The sequence below is a fragment of the Myodes glareolus genome, chromosome 24 (assembly GCF_982192425.1).
Source record: "Myodes glareolus chromosome 24, mMyoGla1.1, whole genome shotgun sequence".
Classification (NCBI taxonomy): Eukaryota; Metazoa; Chordata; class Mammalia; order Rodentia; family Cricetidae; genus Myodes; species Myodes glareolus.
In genome coordinates, this window is record NC_142049.1 from 18,343,993 (window position 1) to 18,364,201 (window position 20,209).

Here is a 20,209-nt window from a genome sequence, read left to right on the forward strand (position 1 = left end):
TCAGGAAGCTTGCACAGATGCCTTCTCTCCCATCTGTTCTCCGTAAGATCCGAATGCTCTTTTTGGTGTCTGAATGTGGGTCCCAGATGTGGGGCTGGCATACATACACTTGTAGGCTGCTGTCCTAATGTCTTGGCATGCTGGAGTTGCCATCTCAAACCACTATCCCCTCTCTACCCGTGCCCCTCATGACTCTGGCGCTCAGGTCTGGTTCTCCACGCATCTGATTCTCCAATAGCAGCTGTTAAGGAAAGGAGAGTTGGTAACTCGGCTAGCATGATCCCAGACAGCTCCTCTCCAGCCCCCTCGGGGCCAGAACTCCATGGAGCTGTTGGTCTCGAAGATTTGTTTATAATACTAAACATATCAGATCATTGAAAGCTAATGTTGCTGTCTGGATCACTATGCATAAATATGCCTAGGTAACAAATCAATTTCCTCATTGCTCTATAAGACTCCGAAGTCAAATAAATGCATGGCAAATTGTGTCTGCGTAGACTGTGTACACACACACACAGAGACACACACGCATGTGGATTCTAATGCTAGCTCATTAGGAAGTGGACTTGCAGGTTCATTTCCCCAACAGCCAACTTATATTTCAGGTCAGGTCTTCCTCTTAGAACAAGACTCAGGCAAGTTGATGGGAGCCCAAGGCTTATCAGGGGATACTGGAGAGTGGAGATACCTGTATATATAAACTTTGTTTTTGAAGTTGTTTAGTTCTGTGTTAGAGGAGTGAGACCACACACATGTGCACACACACGTCTCTCCAAGAAGCAATTTCTGCTACCCGTTGCCAGGAGGCAGAGTCCAGAGTAGATACAATGGACATAATGATGTGAACACGTAGGTGTTACCAGGTAAACATGGATTATGACTTCACCCGAGCAATGCCATTTATGTGGAAACTTCGATCGTCTAGAAAGAGGGATGAAGCAAAAACAAGTGTTTACTGTGTGTGCGTGCGCTTGTGTGCATGTGTGTGTAGGGTGGTGTGTGTGTGTGTGAACTTTTTTAATTCTTTGAGACCCTTCCCAGATGGTATTTACTCTTACTTAGCATACGCTTTCCCACCATTAGTAATGGGACTACTGGTCATGCTCTAGCAATGCGCATTTGCTGTTGAGTATAATCACACTGCCCCTCTGACCCTCACACTACCAGCTTTCCATAAAGACTGTGGAGGCTTGAGTGTCTGGCCCAAGGGCATCCTGCTCCCAGCTCTAAGACTGTTGCCCAACCAGGCCAGATTCCCTCTGTCCGTCAGCCTCTAGCTACCATGTTCTAGAGGCTGCAGAGGAGGCTGGCCACAGCACACCAGAAGGAAGGAGGCTGCTCCAGCTCTGTCCCTGACCCCATTGTGATAGCAAAGAATGAACTAGAAAAGCGATGACATGGACATGCCCTTCAAATCAGAAACCACATCGGGGAGGGTCCGTCTGAGGCAGGGGAGTGAGTTCTGTCCCCCTGGGGAAGCCTCTGAAGGCGTCAGGGTGTCCGAGTCCAGCGGACATTGTTACAGTGCTGTGGGGTTAGCGTGACTTGAGCTCTGTGTGCTGGATTTGAGGAGTCAGGGCGACGTGGACTGCGTTGTAAGGAGAGGAAAAGAGATGTAGCAAGGGGCTCGACGATGCAAAGGTTTTATTTTAAATTTAGTTGTCTGGCAAATTTGGTTATGGAGAGCAGCTCATTAATAGCTGTGTGAAGTCACACTGAAAAGAACGGCAATGTGACCGGAAGGGAGGAGAGGGAAAAGGTTGGAGAAGAGGCAATGCCGGACACACTGTGTCTGCAGAAATGGCAATAATACCAAGTCCCATCCACCAACTTCCTGCCTTGCCAAGTGCCCAAGTGACCAGGAAATTTGGCTGGGAGATGGTACCCTGACCCTCTTGTGGGCTTCTTACACCTTCGTTTTCTCAAGTTATATGGCAGCAGATGTCTCTGTGTTCTAGAATTTTCTGGATAGAGGAATCTAAACATCAAATACTGGGGTCATAAACGACACATGACATGTTTTTAATTAAAATATGGAGCACACAGTCTGCACCAACTGATTTTCAGATTCTTGGATGTTGCCAGGTCATTTCCATATTGGCTCAAGAGAAACAGCAAGAGGAAGAGAAAGCTGTGGGACAGAGTATCATCTAATTTATTCTCGCACAAAAGGGCTTTGTAGCCACAATTAATACTTAATTTGTGCTTTGTCATATTCCAAAATAGGATCTGAGTCAGGAACCCTGGTCCTGGGTCTCTAGGACTCAGAGATGCTATTGTGCATTCTGGAGAGGGGTTGCGTTTCTCTTGCTGTGGGGGAGACTATCTAGGCAGTCCTTGACTGTACCCCATCTAAGCCCTGTTCTGTGAGGTCCATCTTGACTCCCATGGAATTTCTGAGCTTCACCTGTAAGCCCGGTGTGGCCCCAGAAGTCTCTGTTGTCATGGACCATCCCACTTTGTCACACTCTCTGGGAAAGGGGGGGTGCACACAAGGTCCAAGCAGAGTGGACTTTGTAGTTTCGAGAAGAGTCCATGTGAGAGTGTGGGGGCAGGGCATTGAGAGGAGTGTGGGAATAGGCTCGTGGCAGGTGGATATCATCTATAACTCGTTCACACTCCTGGCTTGACAGAGTCCTGAGAGCCGTGGCTTTTGAACTTCTCTTCTAGACTCACTGGAGCAGGAGCAGGGTTGTTTTTTTTTTGGGGGGGGATCACAGACTCCTAGTGTTTGATGCAAAGCTGTCATTTTCAAAAGTGATATTTTAAGCCATGGGACTCTATCTTCAATGACAACTTTGGCAGGTGCTTTATGTGATAAGGCAAAGGTCTTCAAGTCAGAGCTGGGGACCTCTGGGGCAGACACTTTGCTACAGTCTGTCCTGTATGTCTCTGTCCCTACCCACCAGATGTTAGTGTTATTCTTTCCCCAGTTGTGAGGATCAAACTGTGTGCAGACAGGGTCAACTTTCCCCTGGGAGACAAAAATACCTCCTCTTGAGAATTTTGCTGTTAGCATTATAATGTGGAGATATAAGGTAAGGGAGAGAACCCAAGTTCAGCATTTTGGTCTCTGTCTACCCTCTCCTCCTTGTCCTTGATGGGCACAGGTGATGCTGGGTGGATGAATGGCTGTGGGTCACTGGAGGGGACCTACTTGTCACGCGTGTTACCATCGTCCCACCATCTCTCTGAGTGCTTGCTTCCCTCCAAACCCCACAGCAGCCTTTGTGAGACATCTGTGGGTAGAACCAGTCGGGTTCTTGTCACGAATCCTTTATTTAAGCCCTGACCTTCCTTTAAAGATTCATCCTCGTTGAACTGGAGTACCCAGAAAAAGCGCCAGACGTGAAGAACCCTATGTACTGGCACCAGGTTCTGCCTTCCCTATTTGGCGTTAATGAAACCATGCCAATTGTACCCGCTTACCTCATCCTATTCATTTATTATACTTTGTAGATCCAGCCTTTTCCCACTGAAACTTGTGGCCTTCTAACAGCAGCCAGCAGAGTTACCATAAGTGACCTCCCTTGTTTGGTACCAAGCAGTGAGTCATGAAGACTTGGCAGGCCATGGCCAATGTCATTTGCAAATGGCAAGGCTGTACCTCAGCCGGCATGCTTCTCCTCTGTCCTGCTATTACCCACCATGGTGTTTTCTCTTTTAAAGATCTGTATGTGTATGTGTTGCTGCTGCTGCTGCTGTTGATAGTGGTATGTGTGTGTGTGTGTGTGTGTGTGTGTGTGTGTGTGTGTGCGTGCGCCTGTGAAGACAACCAATCAGAGCTAGTGCCCCATTTTCATCTCATATATTTCTAAATATTATATTCAAGTTGTTAGACCCAGTGGCAAGTGTCCTTTTCCTGATGACTCATGAGTGCTTTCCTGAAGTTTTCTTAGAAGTCATGAATGATAGGTTTCCTGTCCTTCTACCCTTCTGCCATAATAGGGCATTAAAACCAATGATGGACCTACTCTTCTTTTTTTTTTTTAAATCAACTATGGCCAAGAAATGACAAGTTCTAGCAGAAGCATGATGGCATCTGTACTCGAAAACCAAGAAAAGACTTCTCATAAAACCCCTATGGTTAGTGTCTTCCAAGGCCTCCTCTGTATCCAATCCTACAAGGGCTCTTGGGTGGGGTTGTTATTTTTAGTATTGTGTGGTGCTGGGACTGAAGTCAGGGTCTCAGGTAATCCAGGTGAGTACGGAGCTATACTCCCAGTCCCTTAAGAGCTTTTTAACACACTCCTTCAATGTTCACTTCATCGTTAGGAGGCAGACATTTTATCGCCCCCATTTGACAGCTGAGAAAAGGGGGGCAGAGACAGGTGAAGCGGCACGCACAGAGTGTCTTTGGTAGAGTGCTCCTGGGGCTAGGATTAGCGTCCTGGCAGCTTTGCTCTAGGCGGGGGTTGGCAACCTTCTTATCTATAAAGAGGCAGAGAGTAAATCCAGCCCTTGCAGGCCATATGGTCTCTGCAGTGATGGCTCAACTTTATAACATGGAAGTAACTATAGGTGGCAGTGAGCAGAGATGAGCACAGAAATGTAGATTTTTATCTAATTCTTATATGTCACAAAATACGTTTTTCCTTTGATTTTTTTTTAAAAAACAAAATATGAAAATGAACTTTCGTTTTGAAGCTATATGTAAGAAAACACTGGGGCTGAATTTGGCCCCAACCCAGAGTTTATCAATGACTGTTCCAGAGCCCCGACCTCTCACCCCTCTGCAATGTGGCTGCCACACTGCTGCTCCCTGTCTGAGAAGCACTCAGACACCAAAGAGGATGCTGGGGCTGTTATTTAATTTGCCGGTGGACTCCACATTGAAGCTCCACTCCTTTGCTGCTTCTTAGTGTGTGGCAAGTCCGGGAAGGATCCGTTTGTAAGCATAAATCATAAAGACTGGAATGAGTAAAGTCTCAGAATGCAACGACAGTCATCTCTACAATCATCAAAGCACACTTATGGAATGCTAATAGGGGCCAAGAAAGTGATTTCATTTATTTAAACAATTTGATTGATAGCTACTTGTTGGAAGCAGATCCACAGAGGAAGCTGCGCTCCCATGGATGGAGAACATGCTGGATAAACACTGTGATCTACTTGGTATTTGACATGGCTCATGGCCCGGGAACATAGACTGGAGAGGCTTAGTGGCCCAGGTGGTCCTATTCCTCTTGGCTTCCCTTTGCATCTGAAATGTTGTCAGTGTCCCTACCTTGGTGAGACTGGGGCATGAAAACTGCCTTGAAACCATGAGGCTTCCTGAGAGAAGGCATCCGAGTTAGAGGCCAATGCCAACCTGGCCACCTGGTCAATGTCCCCAACAAGTGCCAGTGTCTCTGGCTGCTCCATAGGAGCTCTGGGAGAATGTGTTTCAAAATGGGCTCTTGGCATACCTTGCCACTGTGCGGTTCTGACATGCTGCCAGAAGTCCTGGCAGGCACAGCCCTGTTGCCTTCTTGGCTCCAGTTGGACTGGGCGGCAGATGGCGGAACCACTGGTGTGGTCGGGCAATGGAGGAGCTGTCTGGGGGAAAAGTGGTGGTCACATTTCTGGCAAGAGTTGTGCCTTAGGTAACGGTATTCTTTACTGCAATGGTACTTAGACCTTTTGTCTTTTGCAACCTTTGGGTACTGAAGAGAGAAGCAAGTTCTAGGAGGGCTGGGGTGGATCATTTTTTAGGATCTTCTGCACTCCATGGAAGGTCATTTTTCATACAATATCAGAGTAACAGAAAGGTCTTGGTAGTTAGCAGTGCAATGGTTTTTCACTTGGAAACTCCTAAAGCAGCAGTGAAGAAATGTTGGTCCCTTGTCAGTGCCGAGGAACTAACAAAAACTAGATCGGTACTCATGACAAGCGCCTTACATCATAGCAATAGCCTTGAGTTTCCTAACTTTGAGCTGGAGTTGATGTACTGGGTCAGTTAACACTGGCTGTGTCTGTTGATAAAGAGCTTCAATTCACAGCAATTTTTTATCTTTGATTGATCTTAGATTACAAATTACTTATTACTTAATAAATGTAGTTTTGCTGGGCACATCCCTCTTTAAAATCAAGATCTCTCTGGAGGGAAAGCTCTAGAAAGGGTCCTCGTGGTAGAGGGAGGAGGAACCGCTGTGATAGGGTCTGTCTCCTTCACAAAGAAACAAGAGACTCACATTGGTTAAAGCGCTTGCCTCATCTGCAACAGAGTCTCAGAGGTGAAACTGAGCCTGCTTCCCAGGATTTCCATGTTGCACTCTTCCTAGGCTGCTCTGTGGCACCCCTGAGTCATTAGGGGCCCCAACTCTGGAGTCACTTTTCTGTCATCCCAATTCATTGGTTTCCTTGAGCTCCAAACGGAGTGAACTGTGGGCGTGTAGATGGCGTGGTCTTCTGTGCCCTGGTGGGCACATACGTCATGTATGCCTTTCTCCTCATCTTGTCTGTTCAGAAGCCATGCTCTCAGACAAGCCACCCCTCCCCTCCTAAAACCATGTCATTTATATTGTCTTGCTGTGCAGGCATAAAGAAAATAAAAAAATAAAAATAAAAAGAGTCTACAAAGAGCCTGACCTTAGAAAGTCCTGAAGAGGAACAAGAAGGATGTAAATAGAATCAAAATTTGGGGGGATGGGTTTGAAGTGTCCAGAAGCTGGGAGTGGATGCTGAGCACTCCACCCTCAGGCTACACACTGAGGAGCTGTGAGTCCTTTGCTTCTGTCCGTTCAGAGGGAGAAGCTGAACTCAGAGTTAATTGGTGATTTGTCAGAAGTCATGGCTCACGCTCCAGGCTTCAAGCTCATAGCTGACTATAAAGCTGGCATCCTGCCCCTGGCCGCAGTGTCCTGACCTCTTCTCTCTCCCTGCAGACACATAGAGAACTGGCGAGGCCTGCACACGCTCAACGCTGTGGACATGGAGCTCTACACGGGACTTCAGAAGCTGTGAGTGCACTGGGGTGGCTTGCGGAGCAACAGCTGGGATGCTGCTGGGGGTGCAGCAGCAGGAATGGGAAGTCTTCTGTCTCCGTGCTCCCCCCACTCAGGAATCTTCTTTGGGGACGGTTGACAACACCCATTTAGGGGTTGTCAGGGGTCACCTTAATCTGAATAGGCCTGGGGGTTATCTGAGTGTAGCATTTCAAGGCAACCTTGTCCCCATCTTGCTGGGATTGCGTTTTTCTCCAGTCCTATGCTTGGCACAGCCCCACCCCCCACCCCCACCCAGTGCTCCAATCTCAGTCACAACTGCAGGGAACGTCAGTGCTTTAGGCAGGGAGGACCAGGTGTGAGGAGGAGAAGGCGCACGAGACTGAAATCTCCTCGTCTTTGGAGCACCAGGAGCCCTGATTCTCAACTGCTGCTCAGGATGGGTAGTGACTAGCTGCCATCAGTGATTGCTCATGTCCCAACATCCACCCAGTTCTCCAAAGGAATTGGGCTTGTGTCTCTCACTGAGCCGCTGTTGGCCATCTAGGGTGACTAGCGATGAAGAGAGCCACAGCCCACCCACAGGGCTTGCTTTTCTTCTGGTTGTAACCCCTGGAATTCTGTTGACCTCCTTTTCTCTCTGCTTAGGACCATCAAGAACTCTGGACTCCGGAACATTCAGCCCAGAGCCTTCGCCAAGAATCCCCACTTGCGTTATATGTGAGTAGAACTGGATTTTGGGAGATGGGGGGTGCATGCGTGGAGATCATCTTGGACCGTGAAGCTGGCTTTTTTATTTGTTGACCTTGGCCAAATCCTTTACCTTTCTTAGGTCTCCAGTTTTAACTCCTTAGCATAAGCACGTGGGATTCAGTAATCTCAAAGGTTTTAAGTAAAAGGAATCCAGGACTGAGTGGGAGAGTCTCCTGGCTTGCGAGTTTGTACCTGTTTTATAATGAAATTTTCCGTTTTATGGGAATGTAAATGACAGGGACTTAATATGGAGTTGACTCTTCTGAGAGTATGCATAGGTTGTAGGGGTGTGTTTGTGTTGATGTTGGGGATTACAGGAAGAAGGAAAGCAAGACCAGACCAAGTATGAGAAGAGTCTAGATTCAATACAGAAGAGCTTCGAGAAATAGAAGCATCTACGTAGATCAGAGGTCGTGGTTTGGGATGGGACAGTGGACACATGAGGATAGGTATCTGTGCCTATTTGTGCCTCCCTCACTTTGTGTCCCCTCTTTGCCATGATTGACTAGTGGAATAGATTCTTTAGGCAGTGACTCAGGCTAGACCTTGCAAGAGTGGAATCATCCACATGCATGCTTCTTCTCCAAGTCTAGGTCTGGGTAGGCAGACTATGAGATTTGGAGGGAGGGCAGTTATTTCTTGTACATCAAGGGAACATGAAAGAAAGCCTCCAGTAAGTGGTCAAGGGCAAGACAACTGACACCTCTGCAGGGGTATACCAGTTGTCTCGGTCAGCTCTCTTGCTCAAGAAGAATCGCCTTGTGGATCTTCAGTGCGTATGACCCAAAGAACAGGGAATATGCATGAGCTGGATGGCATTGGGATACACTGTGGAACAGAAGCAGAGGGCCTACTGGCAGATTGACTGGTCTTTATTTGGCCACTGTAGTTGGAAGTCAATTTGCTAGGTAAAGATCTCTTACAAAGAAGCAGAGCTTCTAAGGGATGCTGTAAATAAGTGGCAAGCAGGGGATGTAGAGGTCAGAAGAGATTCTGAACAATTATGGTTGAGGAGTGTTTTTTTTTTTTTTACAAAGGTCCCGGCTATACTCTTAGGTTTGTGTGTTTTCCCAAGCACAGGGTGAATAGTTATTTCTTTCTTTCAGTCACTTCTGTTTTGTGTCGAATTTTCTTTCTTCCCTCGGGAAATAGCAAGCTCCCTGGCCATTGTTTGGGGCCATTTGTATTAACAATGGGGGACTGAGACCTCCCTTTTAACTGTCTAGCTCAGCTCTTGCTCCCTTGCTATGGTTTACATCCCATGGCACGATTCTCCTGATGTGTGTGTTCTTCACAGCTATTGGTATAGCACTGCAACCAGAGAAGGGCCTTGGACCAGATGTTCCAGGTGTTTATTTTATTGGGGATTTGAGTTTCACTGTAAAACTTCCCAAGGGAAAGAGCATTTTGACATCTGAGAGCTCCCCCTTTTCACAACATTCAGAGGTCGTGAAATCACATGTTCATGGTCGATCAGGTGGGGACAGTTGGGGCTGTGGAGCCACTTGACAGTTCCAGCTGACTACTGTTATATGAAGTGCAGCCCAATGTCACCAGACTTATTCAAGATGAGCTGAAGCATCAGCACCCACTCAAAGGGCTCTGTTAGACACGGTGGGCGCTCCAGAGGAGGCTGAAGGTTACAGATCCTCAGGGCAAGGCATACAGTCTGGCACATCCATGGGTTTTATGAGTGAACTCCGGCCATTTATGAAGGCACACCCCAAATCCCTACTGAGTGAATTTCCCGGCAGCTTTGGGACATTTTCTCCTGGCAAATGGTCCAGGTTTCGCTCCTCTCTCACAACATCTTCTATTTCTGTCTTCTAAATGCATTTACAAGTCTTCGGGCCCCAGCTGAGCAATCACAAGGCGATCACTTACTCCAACACTAATTGCCAAGCCCTGGCTTGGCTGCTATTTCTCCCCCCACTATTTTTTTTAAAGGGAAATGTCTGAGAAGATGTTTCTTCTCCCCTCTGTACAGAATAAGAAGCAGTAAGTGATATTCTTGCCCAAGTCATCTCAGTCATCTGATGGGGGTAACACAACTGTCCTTCAGCTCCGAAACTGTCCCTGTGACCAGTATAATTACTCTCCGCATCAGAAAATGAGCCTGTGATGTCAAGGTCAAGTTTTGACAGCAAGCATCCCTAGGTCACCTTAAGGTCTTTAAGTGACCGTCTCCTATTGGCTGCTTCAGCTCTCTTCTCTCTTTTGCTGGACGTGCAAAACTGAGATATTCAGAAAGACCTTTCTGGGGGACTGGATTTTTTTTTTAACTCTCTTATGTAGATCAGGGAGCCTCAAGCCTAATGACTTTTCAACTTGATAATGGAAACACCGGCTTGCTAATTGAGCAAAAGGGCAGTGCCTCTTCTAGGCAAAGACTACACAGCTAATGTCCTGTGTGACTTGTAGCCTAGCAAGTGGAGTTCGGAAATTATGCTTACTGGTAATGATAATGTGCTCTGCTGTTGCTGATCACAGAACCCAATGGGAGAGACAAGATGTTCTCAGTGACTTCCCTGACCTGTCTTTATCCTGGAGCAGCTGGGTTGCTGTCCCACACATTCCAGTTCCCTCATGCCTGCAGTATACCTGTTTTCAGTATCTGCCGTCTGCTCTCCTTGACTATGGATGCATTAACCTGGATACCTTTCTTTCTTCTGTCTGCTCCATCTCTCTTGCTTTAGACTGTGTATAGAGCTTTCTAGGTGCTGCTAGGTATGACCTCAGCAATGGACAAGTCTGTAGCTTCCTTACTTGTAAATATCTCGAGGCCACATCCACTAACATGACTGAATATGGATTATCTCCTGAGTCTTCCGAGACCCACTTCTGTGGCTGGTTCTTTTTCCCCTTTAAGAAAGTTGTGTCTGTAGCATGGTTCACGTAAGACTGGGTCTCCTTGGGGGGCGTTCCTCATAAGTAGAATAATGTAGATGCTGTCTGTGGTCTGTGCCCCAGTGATGGTGTTTCCTTCACCTTAAAACCCTGCCTGATTTCTGGGGAACTTGCGCATACGCATACTTCATCTCACCAAGTTCCCATAGCCATCTTGGTGACTGCTGTAGGAAGCTTGATTTCCAAGGCACAGAGAGAGTCTTATTGGTAAGCAGCAGAAGTAGAAACCTGCCTAGGTTCTTACATCCTCTTTCCAGGAATCTTTCTATTATAACTATAAATGAGAAGGCCACCAACAACAAAACAAGCCAATCAATCCAACCAACCCTGTGGCTTTGTTGAAGTAGGTAAAAAGCAAAAACAAAAACCAACCAACCAACCAACAACCAACCAACCAAACAAACAAAAACCCCTAAGAGTTTTACAAATTGCACTAAAACTACAAGTCTCTAGGGGAGAGATTGCTTGGCTAGTAAAGTACTTGCTGCATTTTCTCTCTGGAGTCCATCTAAAAAAATCCAGACATGGTTTTGAATCCCATCACCGAGGAGGCAGAGCCAGGCTTTCTGGCCCTCCAGTGCAGCTGGATCAGCCACCCCAGGCCTTTGAGAGAGTCCATCTCACAAAAACAACAGAACCGACTCCCGAGGAATGACATCTGGAGTTGGCTTCTGACCCTCACATGCACACAAGTATATGTACACACAAATACGTACTCATGCGCCACACTCATGTGCACACGCATGTTCATGCCCATACAAACACATGCTCATGCACACATGCACACATGCATACAAACATACACTCGTGCACACATACATGTGCACACACAATGCACATGTCTCAAAAAAGAAGAGAGAATGGCTAATTACTATTCATTAAGAATTTATTATGAGCCAAGGAATGGACCTAGTGCCTTTGCAGATTTGGGCTCACATCACTCGGCATGGTGTCTCCCTGAGAGCTTCTTTGTCCCCATTCTGTGGATGAGCACAGAGTCCTATAAGTCACAATTGATTTCTTCTAAGGTCATACCATAAGCTAGTGCAGTAGTCAGGCTGAGGACTCAATCCCTCTAACTCTGAAGTCTGTACAGTTTCTTACATCCCCAAGTGTTTCTTTCCTCTGGTTTTCTTAGCAAGTGCTTCTAATGGGGGGGGGGGGGAGGATGAGGAACGTGGGGTCTTTAAAGTTTTATTAGAGAGCTGCAATTTCTCCCTGGAGATTTAGCGCCATCCAGCCTCAAAGAGAGCTTGGCCGAGCAAGCCGTTTCATTTCTTTCCCTATTCAGGCTGGATCCTGTACCAACGGTTGTGTTACTAGCTGAATATCTTTATTGTGAACGATTTCTTAGTGTTAGCCTATGGCCTACTTATTTCCAAGAATATTTAACACAAGATTCCAGCAAGCCAAAGGAATTTCTCTAATCCCTTGGAGTTGGTGGTAGTGGGATCTCGCTCATGTTCAGTTGCTGTGATCAGAAATTTGCTGGGTCCGTTCAGCTGGGAACCCCGGCTCCTGGATGCGGGGCATGAGGGTGGGATAAGGCGGGAATGCCTCCATTTGGACATGACTGTGGCAACGATGTTAGGTTTCCAAGGAGAGAAGGTCAGCAGTGTTTAGGTGGATAGGAATAAAGGAAACGGCTGGAGGCCCCACCCTTTTGATCACTAGCTGGACAGTATGCAATCCATTTCTCCTGAGGGAACAGACATGAAAACATGGAGAGGCTGATTTATTATGTATTACAAACCACTAGAGGTTGAAATAGCCTGGTTTTGGATTCCAGTCTGATAGGCTGATATTTTAATAATAAACGCCATGCCTGCCCCTTGCCTCTGCACTGAGATTTTTTTCCCCTGAGTCTCAGTGGGGTTGGTGACTGACATGCTTGTCCCCTTACTGCCTCCATGCAAGTGGCCTTCCTTCTCTGTCCTGTGTGGTGGATTTGGCCTCTGAATACTCCGTATTACTGATGGTCACGGACCAAGGGCTTCGGAGAGTCACACCTGAGACTTTGTTACTCACTGTTGTTGACCTTAGGGAAGCTAGGGAAATACTGAGAGTTTGGAAGGAAGTATAAGATCCTCTCCTACTTAGGACTGTTCGGAACCTTCAATAAGACAAGCATGGAAAGAGCTTAATTCAGCACATTATGAAAGGCTCAGCACCCCCCCACCTCACCCCTCCCTCTTGTATCCGGTTTCAGAGATGGCAGATAATTAACCTAGAAGAGCTGCTAGAAGTAATTCTCAAATTCAGATTCTTATCCCTGCTCCCAGACTTGCCTCTTGGCTCTCTGTTCCATACCCCTATGTGGGTGGCTAATTCATGCTTAGCTTGGCCAAAGTGTGAGTCTTCCTTTGTTTGGTTTGGTTTCGAGACAGGATCTCACCATACCACTCAGGTTGGCCTCAAACTCAAAAGTTCTCCAGCCTCAACTTTCTACAAGCCCGTCACAACCAGCCTGGTTCCACTAGTTACAGCTACGGTTCACTCTCAACAAAACTGTAAGCATGATTTCCTTCCTTCCTTCCTTCCTTCCTTCCTTCCTTCCTTCCTTCCTTCCTTCCTTCCTTCCTTCTTTCTTTCTTCCTTCCTTTCTTTCTATTTTGAGACAAGGTGTGTTGTAGCCCAAGCCGGCCTTGCACTCACTGTGTAGCTGAGGTTGGTTTGAACTCCCGATCCCCCTAACTCCCAAGAGAAGGAATGCAAGTGTGTGCCCTCAGGCCTGGCTCAGAGTGATATTTTAAGCACATAGATTCAACAGCATCACTTCTCTGCCCAAAACCTTCCAATTACTTCTTGCTTTATTTACGTAAAAGCCCAAGCCCTCACTATTGGCGTCAGGATTCAAGTCGTGGCTCCTGTCTCTGCCTAATTCGCTTGTGCGTTCTCCTTGCTTTCTCTGATGTAGTCTCAAGCCTTCTCTCACTTCCTGGACATGCCAGGCTCATCCCCCACCTTGTGAGTTTCTGTATCTGCTGATCCATCTGACCCAGAGAAATCCCCCAGCCTTTGGAGGGTGTTCCAGAGAGGGGCACAGTTGAGCCATTTAAAAAATCACATTCCTGGTAGATGTGGTGGCTCACCTCTGTCATCTCAGTACTTGGGAAGTGGAGGCGGGAGGATCAAGAGGAAAAGCGTTTGTCAAGCAAGAGGAGTAGAGTTCAGCTCTTCAGAATCCATGTGGATGCCTGGTGGGCACAAGGGCTAGCCTGTAACTCCAGCCTCGGGAGGTGAAGCCAAGGGAAACCCTGAGCAAGTGAGTGAGACTTGCATTTCGGTGAGCTCTGGGTGTAACTGAGAGAGCCTGTCTCAAAGAATAAGGTGCAAGAGTGGTTGAGGAATATTCCGACATCAGTCTCAGGCCTCTACATGCATGCACTTATATATACATACATGTATACCAACACACACATGTATGCCTGCACACATATGAACACACACACACACACACACACACACACACACACACACACACACATCTTGTTTTCTTTCTTGGCAGAAGCTTCAATAATTTTCCTGGTTCTCATGAGACCACTTGTAAGCAGAGACTGCTTGTTCATTTCTAGGCTGCTCAGAGCCAAATAATCACACAGAAACTATATTAATTATAACACTGTTTGGCCTATTAGCTCAAGTTTCTTATTAGCTAATTCTTCCATCTTAAATTAACCCACTTCTAATATTTTGTATCTTACCATGAGGCTTGTGGTTTGTTACATCTTGCTTCTTAGGCAGCTCCATGGTGTCTCCCTGGATCTGCCTACTCTCTATTTCCTGCATGGCTTTACTCTGCTAAGCCATTGGCCCAAGCAGCTTTATTTATTAACCAATGAAAGCATCACATATACAGAAGGACCTCCCACATCATCCACTGTATCTCTTTTCACTGTTATGGAGCAGGATACAGTGATGCTACAGATGGAGGCCGCTTCATTATCCTGAGTCTTATGGGGAAGATGATGGGGCCACACCACAGCTGACCTTCCCTGGTCATGTAGAGTGAGAGAGAAATAAACTTTTGCTGTGGTCAGTAGAAGATGAAAAAGAGAACCCACAAATGACAACATCTCTACCCTGTACATGAAGTAGATGGGCCACCAGGAACCTACCACATGCTTGGTGCCTTGACTGTTACTACAGTCCTTCCTCCACTGTGCAGGGAGGGGGCTGCTCTCATGGGGCTAGCTTTGAGCCTTCCGTTATTTAAATATACAAACCAGCAGATAATGAGCTGGTTATAGTTCTGTAAATTTTGACATGCTGCACAGACAGCTGCCATTTTCCGTGTCTTCCCACCTGAGGTGCTGGGGCACGCTGGAAACCTCAGGGGGTTATTGGTCAGGGATTGTCTGCAGTAGAGGAGGTGACTGTGGAGCTGGGATCTGAAAGGGCTATAGGTCTGGGTTAGTGAGACCCAGATCATTGCTCAGGGCACAGTTGCTGCCGTCATGAATACATGATGCATGGTTAATAAAAACTCAGAGAAATTGGGGTTCAACCTGAAGAACAGAAAAGCAGAACGGCTTTTACCTCAACCTCAGTCTGAAATGACGATCCTGCCTCCAGGAATCTCAGAATGAGACTGAGACTGAGAACTGTCTCCTCTCGTTCTGGAATTAAAGTAGTACATCACTGGGATTAAAGGCATGCACCACCTGGTTTCTATGGCAAGCCAGTGTGGCTCCTGGGATTAAAGGAGTGTGTTATTGTGGCCTGGTCTATAAGGCTGGCCAGTGTGGCTGTTTTAGTCTCTGAACTCCAGGCAAGCTTTATGTACTAAAATACAAATGAAATATCACTATAGATAGGTACGACCATATCCACATAGACTTCCTTCTAGGCTGTTTAGACACGGGTTTCTGTTTCTAGGCTGTTGTGTCTGGCCATCAGGTAAACAGAGAGAACTGCCAATGGAACAGGACCTGAAAATGGAGCCATTTGCCCATGGGATAGGATTTCCACAGATCCACTGATTTGCGAAGGTTGAGTCAGGACCACATGCAGTGGTGTATTTGACTGGCGGCCTGGAGGGGAGCCAAGGGTGGGAAGGGGGCTCGTGAGGACGGCTGTCGGTGTGTGTGAGAGGTACTGCTTAGATGTAGTGGTTCTGGGCAACCGTGTCTCCCGTCCCCTTGCTTCTCTACCGTGCAGTGATCCTGGCTAAGCTGCTTAGCCCATTAAACCTGTTTCCACACCTCACAAAATGAGGCACTCTTTGGATGACCCAGTGTCGACCTTACAGCAGTTTGGGAAATTCTTCCTGGAAGGTAGGTCTGAGCTAGGACACAGCTGGAACCCCAGGGCACCCAGGGCGCCAAGGCCCGAGGAACGTTCTTGTCAGTTTGTTTTGGTCCTGCCCGCTGCCTTCTGCCCACCTATCTGGTCTCTCTGGAGGGCCAGGCGTTCCAATCCAATGACTTCGAGGATGTGGCTTCTGGGAACCACTGCTGTGGGCTGAGCTTTTCCCAAGCACTCTATATGCCTTTCTGTGCTCATAATAGTAAGTACATGCCATCACCTTCCCTGTTTTCCTCATGGCCGTTTGAAGCAGAGAGAGGTTTAGGCAGGTTGCCTAATTCCACAGCCACCAATGGCAAAGCCAGGAGCCAACTACAGGTAACCTGCTTCTTGGCCTCTAGTGTGCATTACCATAACAGCCCCATCCCGCCCTCTGTTCAGCCCTGACTGTGGTCAGTTCTCAGGAACCAGGATCAAGAAAAGGAAGACGATAAAGGAAGGCCTTTCCTAGAATGGGCTCTGAGGAGGGGAGGTCCACGAGAGACCATCAAATGAGCACCTGTGGCAAATACCTGGCCATGGACAGAGTGTGGGTGGGCAGGCAGTGCCCCTTAGCTTGCTAGCTGGTGTTCTGTTATTTGTTCATTGTCAGTTATTTACACTGGGCGGACACTCTGCAAAGACAAAGATGCTCAATGAGCAGTGATGTTCTGTGCCACGCTGTTGTGGGAACCCCGGACTTTCAGCCACCCATTCCAAGGGCCGATTTCTCTTCCCGTTCTGTGTGTGCTCACCCCCCTATCACGTGCGCAGATGATGCCGTTCCAGCGTCCGGTGGCTTCAAGCCTTCAGGTGCAGCTTGGGTAGTTAAGTGCCCCCTGGAGATGGGTGGGGGGAGTCCCTTCGTTCTTCCACAGTCCAGCTCCTTGGACATTCGATGACGCAGAGTGCATCTTTTCCTGTTCCTTTCACACAGATCATCTTGTAGAGCCCCTGATGAATTTGTGCCGCAGAATTCACCAAGCTGCAGATTCCTAACTGGACTTTCTCAGCGGCTACCCATTTATCTGCTGCCCACGAAGACAGCCAATTCCCAGTCCACTGACACCATTAGTCGACTGGGCCATTGCCTCTCCCGGGGCCTCATGTAGAAATTATTCCTTGTTCCCTAGCGAGGCAGGTGGCAAGCTTCCTCAATTGATTTTCTCCTTTCTCGTCCATTTGTGTCTCTCCTCCAGTCTCCTGTGGTCCCGGGTACCCGTGTCCTCCCTGGCAATTTCTCTTTGTTCACTGTTTTGATAGTCAGCATTCTGATCTGCTTGGGGCAGGACCACTGTGACCTAGATAAGGCGGCCATGGGCTGCTCTCGCTGGCCCGCTGCATGCTCTCTACAGCTTTTCACATAACCCTTTTAGCGAAAAGTCCCAAAGTCACCTGATAGACACGGTTCTTCCCAATTCCAGACATCTTGGGTCTCAGGATCCCCCGAACCAAACTATTAAGGTTTTTCTTATGACCTTGTCAACTTTTAATGTTGAGCTACTCAGTCCACAAAGGGGTAAACATTTTGGCCTCTGGCCTGCATGGTTCCAAGCCTTGGGAGTTACGCAGTGTGTTTGTATTTTCTGGTCTTGATTATTCTCGATAGATTTTCGTTCGTTTTTTTCCCCCCTCCCCTAAGGCTTCATTACTTCCCATTTGTCCACATCTCTTTTGTCCATTTCTCTTGTTAAGGACAGATTTAGAAAATGAGTTTAGTGCCTTGGCTGTTTTGGAGTCATCATTAATCTCAGTTCCACTTCATCCCTTAGCATGCTGGCGCCTCGTGTCTCCTCCCTTGTTTCTTTCTGATGAATCTGCAAAAGCCTCCCTTCCTCCCAGGTTAACCCCTCTGTCTCTGAGGGTTTGCCTTGGTTCCGCAGAGCTTCTGCCTTTCCTGGCTGATCTTTTAGGTGAGTCAGCTACTGAGACTGCCCTGTGCTGGAAGGGTCCTGGTCTTCCAGAGGGGTTAGCCTTGCACTAGCCCCGGCTGACATCGTCTCTGGTTTCTAGATGCCGTCTCCTGCAACACGCTCTGAAGCCAACATGAGAAGCCCAACCCAGACCCTGAAACAGACCTGTAGAAGGGCCTGTTTGTGCAACAGTGACAAACATCCCCAGTGCCAAAGACTGGGTCTTCTTAAATCAAGCTTCCTCAGCATTAAGAGCGTCTCTGAAAAATGAGTAAGAGTGACTGGAAAATGTGAAAATGAATGAGGTCGTAAGCTGTGACTTAGCCATGTCATCCCTTTCCTGTTATCACCTCGGCTGAAAAAGCGTGCCCTAGGATTCTTCCAGAAACACTATGGATTAGTATCAGTCCCAGGACAACCTCTCCTACAACTGCACAGAGTCGGTACCTAGTCAGTGGTATTTCCTGTATCCAAATCTGTGTCAGAAGGTCAGTCCTTCTTAATCTCTACAAGGACCTGGAGGCTCCTCTGGGATTCTCCAGTGTGTGTGTGTGTGTGCGCGCGCGTGTGTGTGCAGTTAGTGGGTGAGGAAAGTAGAGAGTTATAGTGGGGAGCTGACTGGAGCCAGGTCGGTGCTGTCCAAGTCTTCTGGTCATTTTCTAGCACATACATCCTTGGCAGTTCTTAAGAGGTGTTGGTGCAGTTATTGTTGTGGAGAAGTTGCGCCAATGTGTTATTGTCATTCTGAATGAGGGACTCGAGACAGAAGAGTGGGAGGTAGTGACCCAGAACTGGATGTAGAGAATGTGGTTGGTCGCTAGGCATCCACTCCTGCCTGCTGTATTTCCTTTTTCTCATACAGATGTTTCTCCTGACTCTGGGCATCCACGCCACCTCCAGGTTTACAGCCCCGTGTCTTTTGTGTGCTCTTTTTCTGTGATTTTTTTCTCTCTTCCCAGGACAGCACTCATCAGAGTTTTCCAGCCTATGCAGACCAAGGAGGCTGAATTCCTCAGAGGGTCTGGGATTCAGAGAACCATTTAAGGTCACCTGTGTGCTGGTAGAGTGCATCTGCCTTGCTTGTGCTGGGAACTTTACTGAATGGTGAAGTCAGCTGGGGGAGTCACTTCTTGTGTGTCAAGAATTCCAGGGTGATGTGGGCATTTTACAGTGGGAATTTTTACAGTGGGCCTCTTGGGAGCTGGAATCCAGAATCCAAGTTCGGAGATGTAGACATTGGTCCTTCTGATGCCTCTCATGCCCTGGTTGATGGTTGCCATGTTGTCACGGGCAAGGAAGAAGGAGTATAGGCATGCTCTGCCAAGAGTGAACAGGTGGCTCTTCCTCTTTGTACCTCATCTATAAATTGGGTCTAATCTGATAACTGTCACTCTCCAGTCCCCAAGGTCATTGTGAAGATGGAGTGGACAGTGATGACGAGGGACTTTGACAAGCACCCTGGGGCACCTTGGGGCATGCTGTAGCCTGTGTTCACTCTGGGAGAATAAGCAATGTCGAGCCAGGGAGGTGCCCATCTTCCTGAGCTTTCCCGTCTTCCTGTGAGCTCAGTGCTTAAGTGGAGAGGTTATTGCTGGGTGAGACGTCCCCTTCTTGTCAGAGCACAGAACTCTAGGGAAATTTGACTGAAATACCTTGGCCTCTTGTACTTGGCTAAAGATGTTGATGCGTGTGTGTCACGGTCTCCGTCTTCAGGGTTTCAAGATTTTGAAAAGAGTTTGGCTGATGAAAATGACATCAACCTCATTCCCAGGGACAAACGTCTCCCTTCCCTGGAACCTGACATTTAGCACTCGGTGCTTTTGTGGTTTAGAATACTACAAAGCCCACTTAGAATAGTCCTTGGAGTCATGGGGCACTCTTTTTGAAATATGAATGCATTAAATCCTCCCAAGGACATCTATTGATGTTCTGCCCTGCCTCAGACAGAGATGCCAGTAACTTTGTGTTTAGGTCATCGACTTCATGGAGAGAGTTTGGGGCGGGAGGGGACAGTGTAGAGACAGTTGAGTTACAATGAGATGAGAACTGGGGTCCCCCGTGTCATTTAGCAGAGGCACATGATGTGTCTGTTGGGAAGGGAGGGGTTATGACAGACAGCTCCTGGGGTGATAACAGGTATCCTTGAGTCCATCAGTGTCTGGGACTTGGCATCTGCCTAAGAGCTGATGCAGGGAGTAAGGAGAACAGCTGTAGGTAGAGGACACTGGATGCTGTATGTCTAGAGACACCATGTGTTTGTAGGGCCACATGCCTTTGGGGGCCGGCAATACAGCTCACAGCCATTCTTCAATGTGATCCTATCTTCATCAGCGTTCCATTGCTGTGAAGAGACACCATGACTATGGCAACTCTTGTAAAGGAAAACATCTAATTGGGGCTGGCTTACAGTTTCAGAAGTTAGTC

At 47.6% G+C, this 20,209-nt stretch overlaps 1 protein-coding gene across 4 annotated transcripts in view; it reads left to right on the forward strand.

Moving 5' to 3' along the window:
* Window positions 1-20,209, forward strand: part of Ntrk3 (neurotrophic receptor tyrosine kinase 3) — a 376,580-nt gene that overhangs the window by 52,129 nt on the left and 304,242 nt on the right. For all 4 annotated transcript variants that reach the window (XM_087901410.1, XM_087901411.1, XM_087901413.1 and 1 more), the window contains exons 2-3: window positions 6,867-6,941; window positions 7,575-7,646. In XM_087901410.1, the coding sequence (XP_087757536.1) occupies window positions 6,867-6,941; window positions 7,575-7,646 (147 nt within the window). The remainder of the gene's footprint in view (window positions 1-6,866; window positions 6,942-7,574; window positions 7,647-20,209) is intronic.